This window comes from Rhinatrema bivittatum, chromosome 5, assembly GCF_901001135.1.
Source record: "Rhinatrema bivittatum chromosome 5, aRhiBiv1.1, whole genome shotgun sequence".
Classification (NCBI taxonomy): Eukaryota; Metazoa; Chordata; class Amphibia; order Gymnophiona; family Rhinatrematidae; genus Rhinatrema; species Rhinatrema bivittatum.
The window spans coordinates 211639404-211658891 of record NC_042619.1 but is presented as its reverse complement, the minus strand read 5'-3'; the positions used below and the strand labels follow the sequence as shown (position 1 = coordinate 211658891).

General features: G+C 45.2%; 1 protein-coding gene across 1 annotated transcript in view; it reads left to right on the top strand.

Moving 5' to 3' along the window:
* Nucleotides 1-19488, top strand: part of CFAP47 (cilia and flagella associated protein 47) — a 1765744-nt gene that overhangs the window by 152844 nt on the left and 1593412 nt on the right. The window contains exons 9-10 of the mRNA XM_029603108.1: nucleotides 2418-2607; nucleotides 4655-4877. Coding sequence (XP_029458968.1) covers nucleotides 2418-2607; nucleotides 4655-4877 — 413 coding nt within the window. The remainder of the gene's footprint in view (nucleotides 1-2417; nucleotides 2608-4654; nucleotides 4878-19488) is intronic.

Sequence of the window (19488 nt, the reverse complement as noted above, 5' to 3'; positions counted from 1 at the left end):
AGACATACCTCAGACATGCAGATCCGGTAGTGGCCCGTGGAGCGGGGTATGCCGGAGATGTGTCTCTGTGGTGGTGAGAAGATAGTCCGAGGTGCAGGAACCCTGATGAGGTTCCTGTGGCGGTGATGCAGTAATGACCTGCAAGCAGGGTATACCGGAGTGGTTCCTTCAGGAAAGAAACGGCAGTGGCCCGAGGCATGGGGTACACCGTAGAGGATCCCACAACAAGGCTTGATAGTTGAAGTCCGTAGTATTAGGTACTCACAGGAAGAAGTTCCAGGAGAGGTCCCGGGGAATGGGACAGATAGCAGTCCAAGACAGAAAGGTCTTCCGAGGAGCGGATAACCCAAGACAAAGTAGGGCCCCCGAGGAGTGGGTACCCCGAGTGTCTCACGCCAAACGTAGAATTTGGAACCGGAAGTCCAAGGATGGAGAGGAATTCAGCCAGAGGGAACTCCTTGCTAACTTGTCGAAGTGAAGGGACAGCCAGCTTAAGTACCGGAGATGGGTGATGTCATCTGGAGGGGACGCCCCCGAGGTTCCCGCCATAACGTGTACAAGAGTGGCCCATACGTGCGCGCACCCCTAAGTGATTCCTGGAAGAAGATGCCAGTCGGCAGCACCCACGCCGTCCCGGGGACGCCAGGCTGGTCGGCGGTGGATGGCGGAGGCCGCCATTCGTCCAAAGGCTGACAATGCGGCAAAGAAAGAGGTGAGCATTAGTGGTCGCAGCTGTCTGTGACCGATGGGCATAACACCATCCAGTCTTGTTCCCTCCCGTAAATCTGCAGTTCTCCTGGAAATGAGATTCCACAAGATATGCACTGTCGCCTTCCAGTCTCTCTCTTTCACGCTTGCTTCCCTTTAATCACAAGGTCAAGTATGCTGTGTTTTGAGGTATATCCCGGCTCGCCAAGAAGGATTCCAGCACAGGAAAGGCAAGCGGCAGATGAATATATCAGAGACTGTGAAAAGGTAACAGAGGAAACTTGGTTGCATATGACCATTCTCAATAATGTCCTGAGAGTAAACACCAGCAGCTGCTCCTCCATCCCCCTCCTCCTCCCCCCAACCCCCAAAAACATGCATTATAGTAGAAGGAACAAATACATGGAAATCTTCTCATGGGGGTGTCTTATAATATCAAAATCTTGCCGTAAAACATAACCGCAGGAGATTCCCCCATCCCTGGCAACCTGCCATGAAAGTAGAGATTGTCTGTTAGCTCAAAACCCTCCATGTTCTCTAGCAGCCAGCTTCAATGGGCTGCATCCGAACTGCCAGTGCCTCACCAGTCTCTTCCAAGTATCTCTGCATTGCCTCCAGGGACTCAAATATTTTTGTTTTGTTGTTATCAAATACCTTTGGTCTTGCTGGGAAAAGCAACACTTTTTTTATCCCCACATATCCAGCTCTCTTTTTCTGAAGCGCCACTGAAAAGTCTGTGCAGAACATAATTCTCCATTGCTAGTAGATTACTTCCTTCAGAGATCGAGTCTTGCCAAGTACGCACGCTTTGCTCATGTAGTTGTGTAACTGCATTATCACCGTGCATGGGTAGCCTCCTGGGCCCGATGTTTCTAGGCTCAGTGAGCCCCCCTTTACGGCTAGGCCCAAAGTCTCTGGCAGCCACGTGGAAAAGAAGGCCGCAGGATTTGCATCCTGCACCCCTTTAGGCAGCCCTACTATATGTTTATCCTTCTTCACCAGTTTTTCATATCATCTAGTTTCTCTGTCAAATCATTAACCTTCTGCTGTAAAACCTCCACCTTACTGCGGGCCCCAACTCCTCCAAGTGGTGGTCTGTAGCATCTAGCGGAGATGAGTTTTCCTGAACAGAGACTACCAGCTGGGCCACCTTTTTTACAACCATTCCCAGTTTACCATCTATATTAATGGTAAGTTTATCAGAAAGCTGTTCAAACATTTGTTGTGTTGTACAGAATAGATGGTACAAGCCACTCCTCATCTGAGGCCTGCTCATCAGAGGACTCTGACTTGTCAGGAGACAGTTTCTTACTCATAGGGCTGGCAACAATTTCTTTACTGAGTTCCTTTGCATTTTGAGCAAATTAACTGCAGATTCACTTAGGATAAAGAAGGATTACATCCGGGGATGTGAAGAGCTCCAAGCATGCATGTCCGTTCACGCTCAGCTTATCACGTGACCCCCTCATTCTGCTGAATATTGACCTTGTAATGTTTTCAGAATCTAGTGCGGGGGTATTTACATTTTGTCCCAAGATCTAGAAAAGAGGAAAGTATTCTTAGTGTTATCACATAATGGTAAATTCAATAAACAGACCGATGGAGCAGTCCTTTTGTGGTTGAAAAAGTCTACCGAATTTCTGTGCAAGCAGCATGTTTTACCTAACAAAGCAGCTCATGACAGTGCTTCCATGTGCTTCCTTTTTTAGGATGTGATCTTTTCATTTGCACCGCATCAGGTAGGAACCTTTAAAATGAAGCAAATGATGGATTTTATTGGTGCAACACTAGAGGACAGTTCTCTCTCTTTGAAGACAAATATATTTCATCAGATGAGTCTCACTTTTACTGGTATCTGCAGACCTGTAACCAACAAAGTTGTGATGAAACTCAATCCAGGTAGGCTGCAAAGACTTGCTGTCTTCCTTAAATGTAGGTAGAAAACCAGAAAGAGTCTCACTCTGGGCAGACTGGTCTTTATCTGCCCTCATTTACTTTATAACTGCGTCACCAGATGGATAGCCAGTTTGTGACACTCTACTGCATATGGCTGTTTTCTCCCAGTGGCTCAGAGGAATTGCACAGAAACTGAAGAATTTCAGTTTTAACAAAACATAGGAAACAAGCCTTAAATGTCAAATGTTTCATGCCGAGTGAGTATCAGTATTTGCCATGTGTACTTTTGAAGCATGGCGAAAAGGGGTGTGAATTTTTGAACATCAAAACCAAATGGAACACATTTTGCTGGTTTCCCTGTCTGTAAATTTTTCTTCAATCCCCCCTTATTTTGCAGGGAAGATCCCTTAAATGCATAGGACCATTTAATAGTGTTTTTACAGCATTATGGGTGAAAGGCTTCTAATTCCACACTGTTGTGTACCATTCTGCAGAATTCATAGTAACACAGTAAATGACAACAGATAAAGATAAAAAATGGCCCATCCATTCTGCCCAATCTACCTTTTTTGGTAGATGTGCATATACCATTCTGTGGATGTTATTATATCTTCTATGGTATTTCACAGAATTTAGTTGCTTTGCACAATTTTTTCCATTGTTGTCTAGGGCAAAAATTATCCAAATTTTTTGGGGCTTGCAAATTTAAATCTCCAAGCTTCACACATTCTTAATAGTTAGTATGACTTTTCCTTAATGTAAGGCTGGGATTGAGATTGCTCTTTGCAAGCTATTGGCATATGAATGATTTTCTTCTAGTAGTCTTCTGATACTCCTTAGTGAGGGGCATTTCACAGTGTGCACAGGTGGAGAAGTTGCAAAATTATCCAAACGTTTTTGTAAAAACAGGTGCATAAAATGCTATTTTTTTCTTTAATATTTAGTTCAACTTCAGTGTCCTGTATGCGAAAACTTCATATTGATATTATAGAGTCTTTGTCACCGAGTGATGAGATTTAGGATTAGAAGAGATTTTTATTGTGATCTATAATGAATTTTGATTTTTCAGCAAACTTTCTGATTATCAGATTTAGCCTCCTATGGCATATATTAACAATACTAAATACTACTCTTCAAGTTGGCATTATTTGGTATTCCTTGTCTACACTTAATTTTTTAACATCATCAGACTTCTGGATGTAATATGGACTTTTTGCTGACTTATCCTTTCCCTGATTACAGCTCTGACCAGATACCCCATCATCCTTCTATCATTGTCGGGGTTGAATGCAGCATCTTCAGGAGCTTATTTGGCACCTTTCTTTGATCAGCAAGTGCCCTTATTAGAGCAGTCTGCAACACTCTTTCTCCATCTGGGCCACATGCTCCCTCCTCAGCCCTTGACAATGACCTGTCCAAAGTACAGAAACCAGAGTGGCAAATTAGACTAAGGGACTTCTACATGGCAGCATCTAACATTACCACAGAGTCATCAGCATCACCTCTGCTCTTTTTTTTTTCTAAAGAACAATTTCATGACATAAATTCAAAATTGTCACTTTCATTCCATAGCTTAAAATAGCAACATACACAGCAACACAGTAATTATTGGGCCACCTATATTATTTATTTATTTATTTATTTCTTGTTCCGCTTTTCATCATTTCAAAGCGGATGACATTCAGGGCAGGTATTTCCCTATCCCAAAGGGGCTTATTCATCAAGGTATCTTCCCATATACTCAGAATGGGAGAAAAACCTTAGTGACTCAGGCTGGAAGTTTGTATCTGAAGCAACATAGGGTAAAGTGACTTGCCAAAGGTCACAAGGAGCCCAGTTTCACATCCTGCTGAGAATGTACTCGAATCCTGTGTTGGTAACTATTATGTCTTTTGGGGCAGGACAATGGTTTTCCAGGACAATTAATATTTACTACTTATAAATTCAAGTTTTAATATACAAGAATTTAAAGAAACTCTTGTTTCTTTCACTGTTTTGTATTGCACTCTAAATGTATGCACTCTAAATGTTTGTTTACTTGCCAAATCAGGTATAACGCCACTGATTACCAATGCAACAGGACAGTATGTACATGCGGCACCTGAAGAGACAGGAAAATATATTGGATTTACTCGAGTCTCCATGCTGAACTCAGCTCAGACTGGACTCCATTCTTACCAGAAAGGTGGCAAGTTGAAGAATGATGTGCTAGTAGCTTTTCCAAATGACCGATGTGCTAGCATCCGATCCAGTGATCGGCAAAACAAATACAGGTAAAGTACTAAGAAATGGAGAACACCCAAGTCAAGACTCATAACGTTCTACTTTATCTTCTGAATCCTGCCTTTGGAACTCCCTTCCCACCGTACTTTGTGTCTTTTAGAAATTCAGATTTAATATCAGGGATTGTAAATTTAAAACAAGTGTGCATGTGCCCACATATGTGGAATTTTAAATCATTTGCGCAATTGCGTGAATATAATGTAAAATATGCATAGCGGGCACATGTGCTCCTAATTTTAAGTGGTTATGTGCAGAAACATTACTTGTGTATCTTTCCTTAGGACTTGTCAGCTTTTACATGCGCAAGTGAGCACATTTAAAAACCTGAACGTGTGAAGGAAATTACAAGTTTGACCACTTAGTCGACCAGCTTGCTCAGTCTATCTCTAGGTCATTAAGACCCATCTGGTTCTTCAGTCTGCACTCCCCTCAGTTGACCCAGACCTCTTACAAGGGCAGTCTTTGGCTATAATAATTTTTATTGACTTACACCTGATAAAGAGCAGAAGTAAATATGCGTAGGTAACAACCTGACACACCCTGCCTTTGCCGGTTTTAAAATCAGGATTTATGTGTGTAAATGTTGTCCCCACCCTGGAGCACCCCCATCTTGCCCCAGATCTGCCCCTTTTTTTGTGCATTCTTTTGCTCACACACGCATATATATGCACGTATTTTTCCAGGTTTTAAAATAAGAGTTGCTCGCACTCATCCCATATACTCATGAGGAACTCTTTTAAAAGTCATCCCAAATTGTTTAGTTTGCTTATTGCTTGTTTAGCTTTTCTGGCTTTGTTTGTTTCAGTACTCTGGGACCTTTGTCTTTCTGTCTTAAATAAAACTGAGGGTACTGTTCAGCTGTGTGCAGACCGGTTAAGTTATATGGGTATATTCAGCAGCACAGCAGCGTGGCTGTGCTCCTGAAAATACCCAGAGAAATCAAAATTATCCAAATAGGGACAAGATGGCAGTATGACTCTGCCATGGACTCATAGCCCGATACTGCCTCTGTAATTTGTTTTGGATTTCCTTACAATGCTTCCTGTGAGGCAGTGCCCCTATGTTCCCCTTTAAACTAGTGCAGGCCTAGGTAGGGTGCCTGGTCCCTTTAATTCCCCTTGTAAGAGAGAGCTGTGTGGGTAGGGCCCAACAGTGGAGTAATAAGTGCAGGGACTCAGGTGGGGATAGTCGGACCAGCCCCAGGTCTCCAGGAGGAAGGCAGCTCCTGTACGATATTGCCATCCAAACCCTGAGCTGTAATGAAGCTATGTGAGTACTGAGGGAAGCAGTACTATGAGTAATTGGAGTACACTGTTCTGAAGGTAAAGACAGTCTACTAGTGAATTTGTTAAAGTGGCAAATAAGATGGGGAGGAGCCAAGATAGTAGCTTGACCCATGCTCAGCACTGCCTGTTCGCTATTTTCTTGAAGAATTCTTCTGGTTTCTTTTTCTCTGATTAAAATGCCTGCAAAGAGAAAGGGGAGAATAAGAATCTATCCCTCAGTCTCCTCTACCTTACCTGGGCAGAAAACAATCCTGCAGTACTCGAGAATGGCATCGCAATTTGGGGCTCAAGTTCAGCTGCTGAGGCATGTGAAGGAGAGCCCGCCCCGGCCTCGGTGGTTGAGCCCCCAGGATGTGCCTCAACCACCAGCTACATGGACAGCCTTGTCGCTGCGCCCTGAATTGAGCCCCATGGAGGGAATTCAATTGTCGGAGGCTGAGGGAGCAGCGGCCAGCGAAGTGTCTGTGTCTAGTTCTTTAATGATTGATGGTGAGAGTGCTAGCACTCCGGTGACGGCTGATATGATCACCCGAGTGGATAATGGAGGCGAGATGTTAACTGCCAGGACTCTCCTACCTAATGGGTTACCATCTTTTTATGAAAAGCCTGCGGCTGTAACCCTAGACTCATTGTGGGACTTAATATTTTCTATGGGAAAAGTTTTCTCAGATTGCTCTTCAAAGATTAACATATTTTTGCAGCAAGTGGATGTTATTGTTAAGCATAATGACTCTCAATGACAGGAAATCTCTAAGTTTAAAAATATGGAAGAAGAAATTCAACGTGTTAAAGGTGTTCATTCTGCGATTATTCAAGACTGTAGCATCTTAAACAGGAAAATGGAGTTTATAGAAAATACTCTAAGGCATTTAAATTTGCGAGTACTGAATTTCCCCAGGGTTGTGGGAGAGTTTCCATGAATTACCATAAGAAGATATTTCCTGGATGTTCTGGAATTTACCATTGAATCAACTCCCCCCCCCCCCTGGATAAAGTGTATTTTCTACCTAATTGCTCTAGTGCTCAAACTCAGACTTTTCCTGCAGATTTAAACAATCTAACTGATTTTTTAGTCATCTAATTATGAGATAACCGAAAGAACCACTTTGCTAATAACTTTATTCACTGAAAAAGATCTCAGGATGGTCATGAAGAGTTATTTTAAGAAATCGAGTGCACTTTTCATAGGGCAAAAAGTCAGGATATTTCCAGATCTAACTAAATCGACTCAGGAAAGAAGGAAGGGATTCCTGGCTTTATGTCAGGATACCTTAGCTATTGGAGCAACTTTCTTCCTAAGGTTTCCATTCAAGTGCATTGTTAAATATAATAGAGAGAGCTTTTTTTTTTTCACCAGAACAGCTTAAAGGTTTTATTGATTCCAAGAAGATTATAACCCAAGCAAGTAATGTCTAGGTTGTTCATCCTTAATGAAGAATGTGTTTACCTTTCAAGCTATGTCATTGCTAATTTTCTTGTTTTCCACAATTCTTTCTCCTTATGTTTTCTGATCTCCTCCCCACATATTGAAGCGAGCGCAGCCTTTGTGAGCTGATGGTGTGGGCTCGGCATGCGTCACTTTGCTCATAGAAGAGCAGAGCCCTATGGGCCACGGAGTGTCTCAGGTCAGGACACGAGTCGCACCCGTGATGAAATGTGAGTGCAGGAATGGGCGGCACAGGAGCAGAGCTGGACAGAGCTTGGAAGACTGGACGTAGATGTGGAGACGTAGACTTTGACGTAGACTTTGGCATAGACTTGGAAGTAGACTTGGAAACATAGACTTTGAAGTAGATTTGGAAACGTAGACTTGGAGACGTAGACTTGGACATAGACTTGGAGATGTGGACTTGGACGTAGATTTGGAGATGAAGACTTGAAACTGAAGAGACGAGGAGATGAAGACTAGAGACAAGGAGGGATGAGCAAGACCCTCAGGTGCCCTACACTGCACAAAGGGCTGGTCGCAGACCATACTGAAGACTTAGACAAAGAACATGGAACAAGGATACAGGCAGGAATGAGCAAGACCCTCAGGCGCCCTACAAAGCACGTAGGGCTGGTCGCAGACCACACTGTCCCCTACACACCCTACACAGCCGGGAGGCTAGTCGCAGACTACAAGGGGAGCGGGGCGAGCTCAGGAAGTCTCTTAGCACAGGAGCGAAGCAACTCCTCAGGGCCTCCGGGGTCGGGACAGGATACAAGGAGATAAGGCTTGGCCCATAGCACTCGAGGACCAACCTTAGACTTAAAAACAGGGAATCTCCGGAGGAAATGGGTTCTTCAGGACCTGGAACATCAGGACTGGGATGACATCAGGAAGGGAACAAGGAACATCACTGGACTTGGACTCACAGACATCTTGGAACTAGGAACATCTTGGAACTAACTGCAGGACTTGGAACAGATTGCAGGACTAGGAACATCAAGGAGACTTGGAACATCAAGGAAATTTGGGACATCAAGGAAGCTTGGGACATCAAAGAGGGCTGACATAACTGGAAGGGGGTCACGGACGTCTCTCTGGAAGGGAGTCACGGACGCCTTTCTGGAATAGAGTCACAGACAACTCTCTGGAATAGAGTCACAGATGTCTCTCTGGAGTAGAGTCACGGATATCTCTCTGGAGGGGAATCATGGAATTCTCTCTGGACTATAGTCACAGATGTCTCTTTGGAGTATAGTCACAGATGTCTCTCTGGAGAAGAGTCACGGACGTCTCTGTGGAGTAGTGACGGACGTCTCTCTAGAATGGAGTCACGGACATCTTGGAATGGACTCACGGACATCTTGGAATGGACTCATGGACATCTTGGAATGGACTCCCGGAGCATAGATTTATGGACATGGAACAGACATCAAGTCTCGGAGTCACGGGCATCAGCACATGGAACGATCATCAAGACATGGGACAGACATCAGGATCTGGAACACGGACCTCAGGACTGGGAACAGGCATCAGGCTGAAGAGTCACAGACATCAAGACATGGACCAGACATCAGGACATGGAACAGGCATCAGACTGAAGAGACGTCTTCAGGAGCATCTGGATAGATGCGAAGATGCTGGAGGAATGGAGCGAGGCCTTCTTATAGGACCCATCCAGGAAGTAGGCGGAGACTGAGACTTCGGTGGGGTCGTGGCCACTTCCTGTCGCTGGCATTTAAAAGGATTGAAGAGGCGTGGCTGTGCACCTAAGGGAAGGACAGAAGCAGCAGCTGGACCTTGGACAGCGGCCCTGTGCAGAGCAGGAAGAAGCAGGCCACAACGGTGGCGTTCCAGCCAGAAAGGAGGAGGGCCCAGAGGCAGGCAACATCAGCGGTGTCCCTGCCAGGTCAGAGAGCAGGGCCAGAGGCAGCATCCAGCCGCGAAGAACCACGAGGGTGGTGTCCAGGGACAGGCAGGCCCCGAAGCAACAGTGGCGGCCTCCAGGCTGCATGAAGCCCAACTGCAGTGGCTCCAGCCGTGAAGGCAGCAGCGGCTCTGAGCCGTGAAGGGCAGGCCCCATCGGTGGCTTCCCACGGCCGTGAAGAGCAGCATCAGCGGCAGCACAAGGCTACGGAGGTAAGGCCCTGCCCATGGGACCGTGGGAAGGGGCGCATCAGTACCTCCCCTTAAAGGCTTCCTCCTCAGGACCTTCTTGCTGGCTGGAGAAGTAAGGCAATTGTGTGTTGGAAAACCCAGGGGTTCAACACACCTCCCAGACTGGAGAGCTGAAATGATAAGAAATAGCTTGTCATTAGCATATCATAGGTACATCAAGATATTAGTGAAAGTCCGATTCAGTTCTAATTAATCTTGGAAGTGAAAAAGGACAATTCACTGCGTCTTCTTTGGAGAATAGTACCCAGAATAGAAAAAGCATCTTGGAAACCTTGGTGATAGACTGAGTCAAGGACAGCTAGAGTATCTACACGCTCACTGGATCAACATGGTGCAAGAAGTGATCTTCGATGGAAAAGTCCTTAGGAAGTAAAGACAAAGATGGAACAGGTCAAGGTTGCAACCCTCAGTTGGACCGTTGATTTGTGTACTCAAAGATCCTCAGGAGTGATGCTAGAGGACAGAACCAGGTCTGGGGTGCAGGCGCTTCCTGCTGGTCGTTAGACCCAGACCCTGGGTGCTGGAAGATATTCAAGGTTCCGTTCTGTAAACTGAGGGACATCGGATCAAATAGTGTGAGAGAAGAACCTGGGTGCAGGCGCCTCCTACAGATCATTGGAACCCAGGGGTAATATCACCTCTCTACGGAAGAGTATGGAAGGTTTTGGCTTCATGTAGGCATCTTCTGTTGGTTGGGCAAAATTCCAGGATTTGTACCAGCTGATAGGACAGCTTGCAGGTACTTCCTGTTGATCAAAGGAACTGTGGAACTGATTAAGGGAGAATCGGATTGCAGGTGCCTCCTGCAGGTCATTGGAGGCTCTGGGGCAAGAGCCGGTTGGTAGAGGATCAGATTGCAGGCGCCTCCTGAAGGTCGATGGGAGATCCGAACCTCTACTGCTGATCCGGAAGAACATGGAAAATGGACAACATGAAACTAGGAGGCACCTGCAATCCGATTCTCCCTTAATCAGTTCCACAGTTCCTTTGATCAACAGGAAGTAACATACTTATTGGAAAATTATCTTATAAAAGAAACAGTAATATCCTTTAGACCAGGACAGGGCCTTACCCAGATATACCGAAGAAGGCAAGCGAGCAAAAAATTGTGGAAAATAGTGTATTGACTTCCATTCAAGCTTCATGTTGTCCATTTTCCATGTTCTTCCGGATCGGCAGTAGAGGTTCGGATCTCCCATCGACCTTCAGGAGGCGCCTGCAATCTGATCCTCTACCAACCGGCTCTTGCCCCAGAGCCTCCAATGACCTGCAGGAGGCACCTGCAATCCGATTCTCCCTTAATCAGTTCCACAGTTCCTTTGATCAACAGGAAGTAACATACTTATTGGAAAATGATCTTATAAAAGAAACACTAATACCCTTTAGACCAGGACAGGGCCATACCCAGACATGCTGAAGAAGGCAAGCGAGCAAAAAATTGTGGAAAATAGTGTATTTATTACAAGGCAGTCCATAGAAAGTCCAGGAACTAGGGACAAGAAACAGGAACTTGAAAACATCCAGGGAATTTGAAAAAATTTTTAGGCCAGACTTCAGATAATTAAGACGAATGTCCAATACTGAGCCCAGCACACCACACCGAGCTCTGGTCTTTGCATTCTGAAGCGAGCGCAGCCTTCGGGAGCTGATGGTGTGGGCTCGGCGCGCATCACTTTGCTCATAGGAGAGCGGAACCCTATGGGCCACGGAGCGGCTCAGGTCAGGACACGAGTCGCACCCATGGTGAAATGTGCAGCAAGGGGCGGCACAGGAGCAGAGCTGGATGGAGCTTGGAAGACTGGACGTAGACATGGAGACGTGGACTTGGACGTAGACTTGAGTGTAGACTTGGAAGTAGACTTGGGAGTAGAATTGGAAGTAGACTTGGAAACGTAGACTTGGACGTAGACTTGGAGACGTAGACTTGAATGTAGATTTGGACATAGACTTGGAGACTTGGACGTAGACTTGGAGATGAAGACTTGAAACTGAAGAGACGAGGAGATGAAGACTACAGACAAGGAGGGATGAGCAAGACCCTCAGGCGCCCCACACGGCACGTAGGGCTGGTCGCAGACCACAATGTCCCCTACACAGCCAGGAGGCTGGTCACGGACCAGGAGGGGAGCGGGGTGAGCTCAGGAAGTCTCTTAGCACAGGAGCAAAGTAACCCCTCGGGGCCTCCGGAGTCAGGACAGGATACAAGGAGATAAGGCTTGGCCCATAGCCCTCGAGGACTAACCTCAGACTTAAAAACAGAGAATCTACGGAGGAAATGGGTTCTTCAGGACCTGGAACATCTGGACCGGGATGACATCAGGAAGGGAACAAGGAACATCACTGGACTTGGACTCACAGACATTTTGGAACTAGAAACATCATTGAACTAGGAACATCTTGGAATGGACTGCAGGACTAGGAACATCAAGGAGACTTGGAACATCAAGGAAGCTTGGGACATCGAAGAGGGCTGACGTAACCAGAATGGAGTCACGGACGTCTCTCTGGAATAGAGTCTCAGACGTCTCTCTGGAGTAGAGCCATGGACGTCTCTCTGGAGGGGAGACACGGACATCTCTCTGGACTAGAGTCACAGACGTCTCTCTGGAGTGGAGTCACGGCCGTCTCATTGGAATGTAGTCACAGACTCTCTGGAGTAGAGTCACAGCGTCTCTCTGGAATGGAGTCACGGACAGCTCGGAATGGACTCATGGACAACTTGGAATGGACTCATGGGCATCTTGGAATGGACTCACGGATATCTTGGAATGGACTCCCGGAGCATAGACATCTGGACATGGAACAATCATCAAGACATGGGACAGACATCAGGATCTGGAACACAGACCTCAGGACTGGGAATAGGCATCAGGCTGAAGAATCACAGACATCAAGACATGGACCGGACATCAGGACATGGCACAGGCATCAGACTGAAGAGTCGTCTTCAGGAGCTTCTGGATAGATGCGAAGACGCTGGAGGTATGGAGCGAGACCTTCTTATAGGACCCATCCAGGAAGTAGGTGGAGACTAAGGCTTTGGTGGGGCCATGGCCACTTCCTGTCGCTGGCTCTTTAAAAAATTGAAGAGGCGCGGCCGTGCACCTCAGGGAAGGCCAGAAGCAGCAGCAGGACCTTGGACAGCGGCCCTATGCAGAGCAGGAAGAAGCAGGCCACAACAGCGGCGTTCCAGCCACACAGGAGGAGAGCCCAGAGGCAGGCAACGTTGGCAGCGTCCCTGCCAGGTCAGAAAGCAGGGCTGGAGGTGGCATCCAGCCATGAAGAACCGCGAGGGTGGTGTCTGGGGACAGGAATGCCCAAAGCTGCAGCGGCGGCCTCCAGGCCGCATGAAGCCCAACCACAGCGGCTCCAGCTGCGAAGGCAGCAGCGGCTCTGAGCCGCGAAGGGCAGGCCCCGTCGGCGGCCTCCCACGGCCACGAAGAGCAGCATCGGCGGCAGCACAAGGCCGCGGAGGTAAGGCCCTGTCCTGGTATAAAGGGTATTAGTGTTTCTTTTATAAGATAATTTTCCAATAAGTATGTTTGTTTATATTCTATATACCATATTTCTGCACAAAGTGGATACTTTGTTTGAATGTGAAAAATTAATAAATAATAAACTAAAAAAGAAAAGTGGCAAATAAAGATAAAGTGTTTTAAGAAAGGCTGGAGTCAGTCCAGGTTTGTGTCAGGAAAACACCGCTCGTTACCATATCTCCTAAATATAAAGGTAACATGTGAGCCCACTTCTTGGAGCCCTCTTTGCTGGTCAGGCAGCACATAACATCAGACATCATGGCTGTTGCATCTCAAAAGGGGGGAATCCCTGGTGCCAGCTCGGGTGGAGGAGAGTCTGTCCCGGCTGGGGAAGAGGTTCTCTTAGCCCCCTTAACATTCGTTTACCGCCGGCTGAGCAAGACAAGGCCCCGGATGATACAGCGCCATCGGACAAAGATGTTACATCATAAGCTGCTTCGAGGGGAGATCCACTATGGGTGATGAGGCTGAAGAAGTTATTTCTTTTGGAGAAGCTGTGAATTTGCTACTTTATACATCATCTTTGGAGTTTGAGGAATCTTTTGGTGAGTCTGGTCAGATTCCTAGCATTTCCTCAGCTTTTGTGGTTCCTCCTAAACCAGAGGTGATCCCAATGGATGCACTCTGCGACTTAATAGTATCTGAGGCCCAACCTGTGCCATCTGATCCATTAAGGCTGATAAAGTTTCCCATAAGTTAGAGTCTCATATTACTGCATGGAATTCTTTCCAGAATAAATCCCAGGAGAGATTTTTGCCCTTAGAGCAAGATGTCTCTGTTATTAAAAATGCTCAGCCTATGCTAATTAAGGAGTGGAACAGTCTTCAGAGAAGAATGGAATTTCTTGAAAACAGATCACATCAGCTTAATTTAAGACTCATAAATTTCCTAGGGTCATAGGAGATCATCCTAAGATGATTTTAAGGTGAAATTTTGTACAAGAGTTGAAAATTTCTGAGGAGACAGTTCCAGCACTAAACAAAGTTTACTTTCCCTGTATTTACCCAGATCAATCCAGACTCCTGGGTTTTGCCTCCCTTCCAGCAGATGGAGACAGAGATAGTTCCGCAGACACCGCCTCTTAACCCGGTGTGCCACTTGCAGTCCCTCAATATTTCTCTGTCTCCAGCAGATGGAGGAGGTGCAAAGCCTGCTGTGGCGGCATCTTTAAGGTAGCATGGTCCTGGCAGGTCACCAGCTGAGTTGGAGAAGGCTCCCGATCCGTTCCCACTCAGCACGGGAACGGCGGCCATTTTGAAAATCATCATGGCTACAGCAGGGCAAGGGGATCTCCTGCCAGTGCTGCCCCAGCGGTTTCCAGCCCCGATGGAACCCAGGGAGCCCAGGAGGGAAGTCTGAGAAGGAGCCAGATCTTCTGGTGGGAGATTCTCCTGTCCTGCTCCCTTTTTCCTGGAGTTTATTTTCCTCATGCACGAGGCCTTTATGGCCCGGAGGACTGTGGGGTTCTCCCCCCATGCGAAAATCATCAGAAGCTCTGCCCAAGAAGAGATCTAAGTTTTTGAGGGCCTCGGGATCCACAAGGATTTGGAGAGTCTTCTTTTCAGGTGCCGCCAATGACAGTTCCTCTGAGAAGTCTGATCGTGGGTTTCTGTTTGGGGACGGTCCTACTGAATCTCGTCTACCCAGGAATGGGCAGGATCCGGATGAGGAATTGGTGAAGGGCCCGTTTATGGAGGGGGATGATCCCAAGGTAGTTCGACTGTTCCAAAAGGAGGAACTGGGACCCATGATTCCGCATGTCCTGGCTATGGTTCTGCAGGAGGAGTCTGACAAGGACTCAGTAAATCCGGTCATGACTGGCTTTCGTAGTCCGGCCAGAACTTTCCCTTTCTATAAGTCAGTAAAATAGTTTGTGGTCAGGGAGTGGGATACTCTGGAGACTGGCCTTAAGGTTAGCAGAGCCATGGATAAGTTTTATCCCTTGCCCGAAGATACTCTGAAGCTCTAAGGGTTCCAAAGGTGGATGCCTCTGTCTCAGCAATTATGAAAAGGACCACATTCCAGTAGCTGGTGTGGCAGCTCTGAAGATTTGCAGGATACGAAGCTTGAGTTGCACCTTAAAAAGATTTTTTAGGTGTCTGCTCTGGGCATCTGTACTGCGGTGTGCAGCAGTTTTATGCTTCGGGCTAGCTTGAGATGGGTGCAGCAGTTACAAGGTAACAAGGATATGTCACCCCAGGATTCTATCACAAACCAAGGAGAGAGGAGATTCAACTCACTCACCAAATCTAAGCAACGACTCTCAATGCACTTGTTATCCAACAATTGGTTTCCCGGCAAATGACAATATCATAAAGATTGTTGCTCTAGTGTTGTAATCTGCAGCCTCTCACCACGCAATGGGTCGCAGGCCGTTATCAGCTTACAGAGCTTAGTGTAATATAATCATTTACTGTCATTTGTCCACCCACCAAATACCTTTATTCAATAACCCATCTTATAAAATTATTACTATATTTCTCAAATTGTAAACTTTAACTGAACAGAAACGTTCTTTAAAAGTCAAGTTCATCACAAATAGGAATACTTAGCCATAAATTTTCATTGAGCAGCTACAATGCTTTGCTGTTCAATTTCAACATCCCAACATGTTTCGACTGAAATGTCAGTCTTCTTCAGGGGAAACGTAATATCTCGAATCAGGCCGACATATTCATTTTATCCTAAAAGTTAAAAACCAAAAATTAAAAGGACACACTCAAAGCAGACCACACAGCTAGAAATCTAAGCTAAACCAATGAATAGCATGAAATTCATTGTTGCAACATATAGAAATATGCTACACTTACCCGGACCGAAGTTACAGGTCTCTCTAGAGATTCAAAAATGGCGCCTCAGCGTCCTAGTTGGTCACTACAGTCGTACTCACGCTGAATTTAAACACATCCCATCCATTCCAGCAACCGGAAATCCGGATACTCTGTGCCCAATAAACAGAATTTCCAACAAAGCCAGAATTTCCAACAAAGAGGTTATCCTCCTCAGATTGTTAGGAAGGCGTACAAGCGAGCACGCTGGATCAACAGAGATTTATTGTTTCTGCCTAAGAATGTTCAACAAGACAATAATAGGCTGGTGTGTGTATTGCCTTTCTCTTCCCAAGTCTATAAAGTCCAGAACATCATAAAAAAATTTTGGCACATTTTACATCTACATGAGGGGTTCAATGAACCTCCCAGGTTTGCCTTTAAGCGAGGAAGAAACCTGAGGGACATGATTGTACATTCTGATTTCGCAGATGAAAAGGGTGATGGAGAGAACAGAGACCTTGGTATTAATGGACACTTCCCTTGTGGGAATTGCACTGTATGCACTCAATCTTTTGCTGGCAGTGTTTTACCGTTTTTTGCAAATGGTAAATTTCATTTTCGTTCTCTCACCAACTGCGAGTCCAAAGGCGTGATCTACGGGTTATGGTGCCCGTGTCCTCGTTTATATATTGGTAAAACCATACGTTCTTTAAAGACCCGCATGATCGAACATAGGAGTGCCATCACACGTGGTAAGGTAGAAGCGCCGGTAGTGCAGCACTGCCTTTCACATTTTCACACGTTTGATGATCTCACATTTGCTGTAATAGAAAAACCTTTGCCTAAGAATCGTGGAGGAGACTTTGATGGGTATCTTCTTCAAAGAGAGCAAAAATGGATCTACTATTTTAATACGGTGGATCCAGAAGGATTAAACAAAGACATCGACTGGTCGGTCTTTTAAAGAAATTAGGGTGGTTTAAGAGCATAGAACTATGGGCAATGCAGTTTATTGGGCACAGAGTATCCGGATTTCCGGTTGCTGGAATGGATGGGATGTGTTTAAATTCAGCGTGAGTACGACTGTAGTGACCAACTAGGACGCTGAGGCGCCATTTTTGAATCTCTAGAGAGACCTGTAACTTCGGTCCGGGTAAGTGTAGCATATTTCTATATGTTGCAACAATGAATTTCATGCTATTCATTGGTTTAGCTTAGATTTCTAGCTGTGTGGTCTGCTTTGAGTGTGTCCTTTTAATTTTTGGTTTTTAACTTTTAGGATAAAATGAATATGTCGGCCTGATTCGAGATATTACGTTTCCCCTGAAGAAGACTGACATTTCAGTCGAAACATGTTGGGATGTTGAAATTGAACAGCAAAGCATTGTAGCTGCTCGATGAAAATTTATGGCTAAGTATTCCTATTTGTGATGAACTTGACTTTTAAAGAACGTTTCTGTTCAGTTAAAGTTTACAATTTGAGAAATATAGTAATAATTTTATAAGATGGGTTATTGAATAAAAGTATTTGGTGGGTGGACAAATGACAGTAAATGATTATATTACACTAAGCTCTGTAAGCTGATAACGGCCTGCGACCCATTGCGTGGTGAGAGGCTGCAGATTACAACACTAGAGCAACAATCTTTATGATATTGTCATTTGCCGGGAAACCAATTGTTGGATAACAAGTGCATTGAGAGTCGTTGCTTAGATTTGGTGAGTGAGTTGAATCTCCTCTCTCCTTGGTTTGTGATTAATTCAGGAGAGGTAGTTGCTTCATAATAATTGATTATTAACCCCAGGATTCTAAACAGACGGAATGCTTGGAGGCTGTGGTTACTTATGATCGATGCCTTGTATGACCTCATTTGCACGTTTTCCAGGACAATGATATCTGTGGTTTCGGCTAGGAGGCTCCTTTGGTTATGGAATTGGTCAGCAAATGTTTCGTTAAATTCTCAACTGGGAGCTTTGCCTTTTAAGGGCAAGCTCCTTTTTAGAGAAGATTTGGAGCAGCTGATAAAGCATCAGTGGTGCAGATTCTGGCTTTTTTGCAGAGAGGCCTAACATAAGGTTTGTCCTTTAGGTTTCTGAGAGTGCAGGTGTCGGCTCTGGGCTGTTTGCGAGGCAAGATTCATAGAACAACCTTAGCTGCGCATCCAGATGTGGTACGTTTCCTCTGAGAGGTGAAGCACTTGTGCCCCCCTTGTTCATAAGGTATGCCCTTCTTGGAGCCTTAACTTGGTCCTCAAGGGCATGTGTGTGGTGCCATTTGAGCCTCTAAAAAGAGCCACCATGAAAGATCTCACTTTGAAGGTGGTATTCTTTGTGGCTAATTTTCGTTCTTGTAGAACCACAGATCAGTCCAGGGTCCTGCCTGGTGGGGGAGAGGATATTTGGAAAGTCTGCTAAATTTGTTTACTATAATAATTCTGACGAATGGCACACATTTCTGGTCAGTACTTACAATTAAAGTTCCAAATTTGGTTATAGTTATCAATTATAAATTTGCTAGTTTCGGGGTTATTATAGCATTGGTTTATTAGAAGTTTTTTTTTTTACTATTTTCTGCTTGGGTACTTAGAAATACTGAGGGACTGCAGGTGGCATTCTGGGTTAAGAGGCAGTATCTGTAAAACTTTCTCTGTCTCCATCTGCTGGAAGGGAGGCAAAACCCTGGAGTCTGGACTGATCTGTGGTAGTACAGGATTGAAAATTAGCAGGTAAGAACCAATTTTCCTTTCTTATATCTGGGAACAATCGGTCTCAGTTCGGAGACCTGGATTTAACTATTTTTTTTAGAGACTCCTAATACTGAAAGAACCACTTTATTGGTTTCCTTTTTTTCTGAGTTAGATCTTAGCTTTCTAGTGAAAAGTTTCTTAAAAAATATTGGTGATTCTTTCATGGGTTGTCCTGTTCATATCTTCCCTAATCTCTCTCGTGTTACCCAGGAGAGAAGAGCTTTTTTTAGCTCTTCCCTAAGAAGGTCTTGCAATAGGAGCTACTTTTATGATCAGATTTCCTTGTAAATGTTTTCCATGAATTGTGTAATATGAGAGTTTTAGATTTTTTGCTCCTGCATATCAGTACCTTAGACTGTAAAAGTCAGGGCCCTGCGTTGGTTATCATCTGAATCCAATTCTCCTTTTTTCTCCCCACCCCTGCTGATGAATCTGCAGTTGCATGATCTTTAAGCAAGATACTATTGATGGTATAGGTATGCTATATATGAGAAAAAGTTTTGTATAATTCGCAGTCCTACTCAACCTTTGTTAACAAAGAGCAATATACTATAATTGTTCATGTTTGTTCCCGGACACCGATTAATTCTATTCAGCCAGATCTACCACTTCCACATGTAAAAATGTTATTACTAATGTAAATACCTATACCTA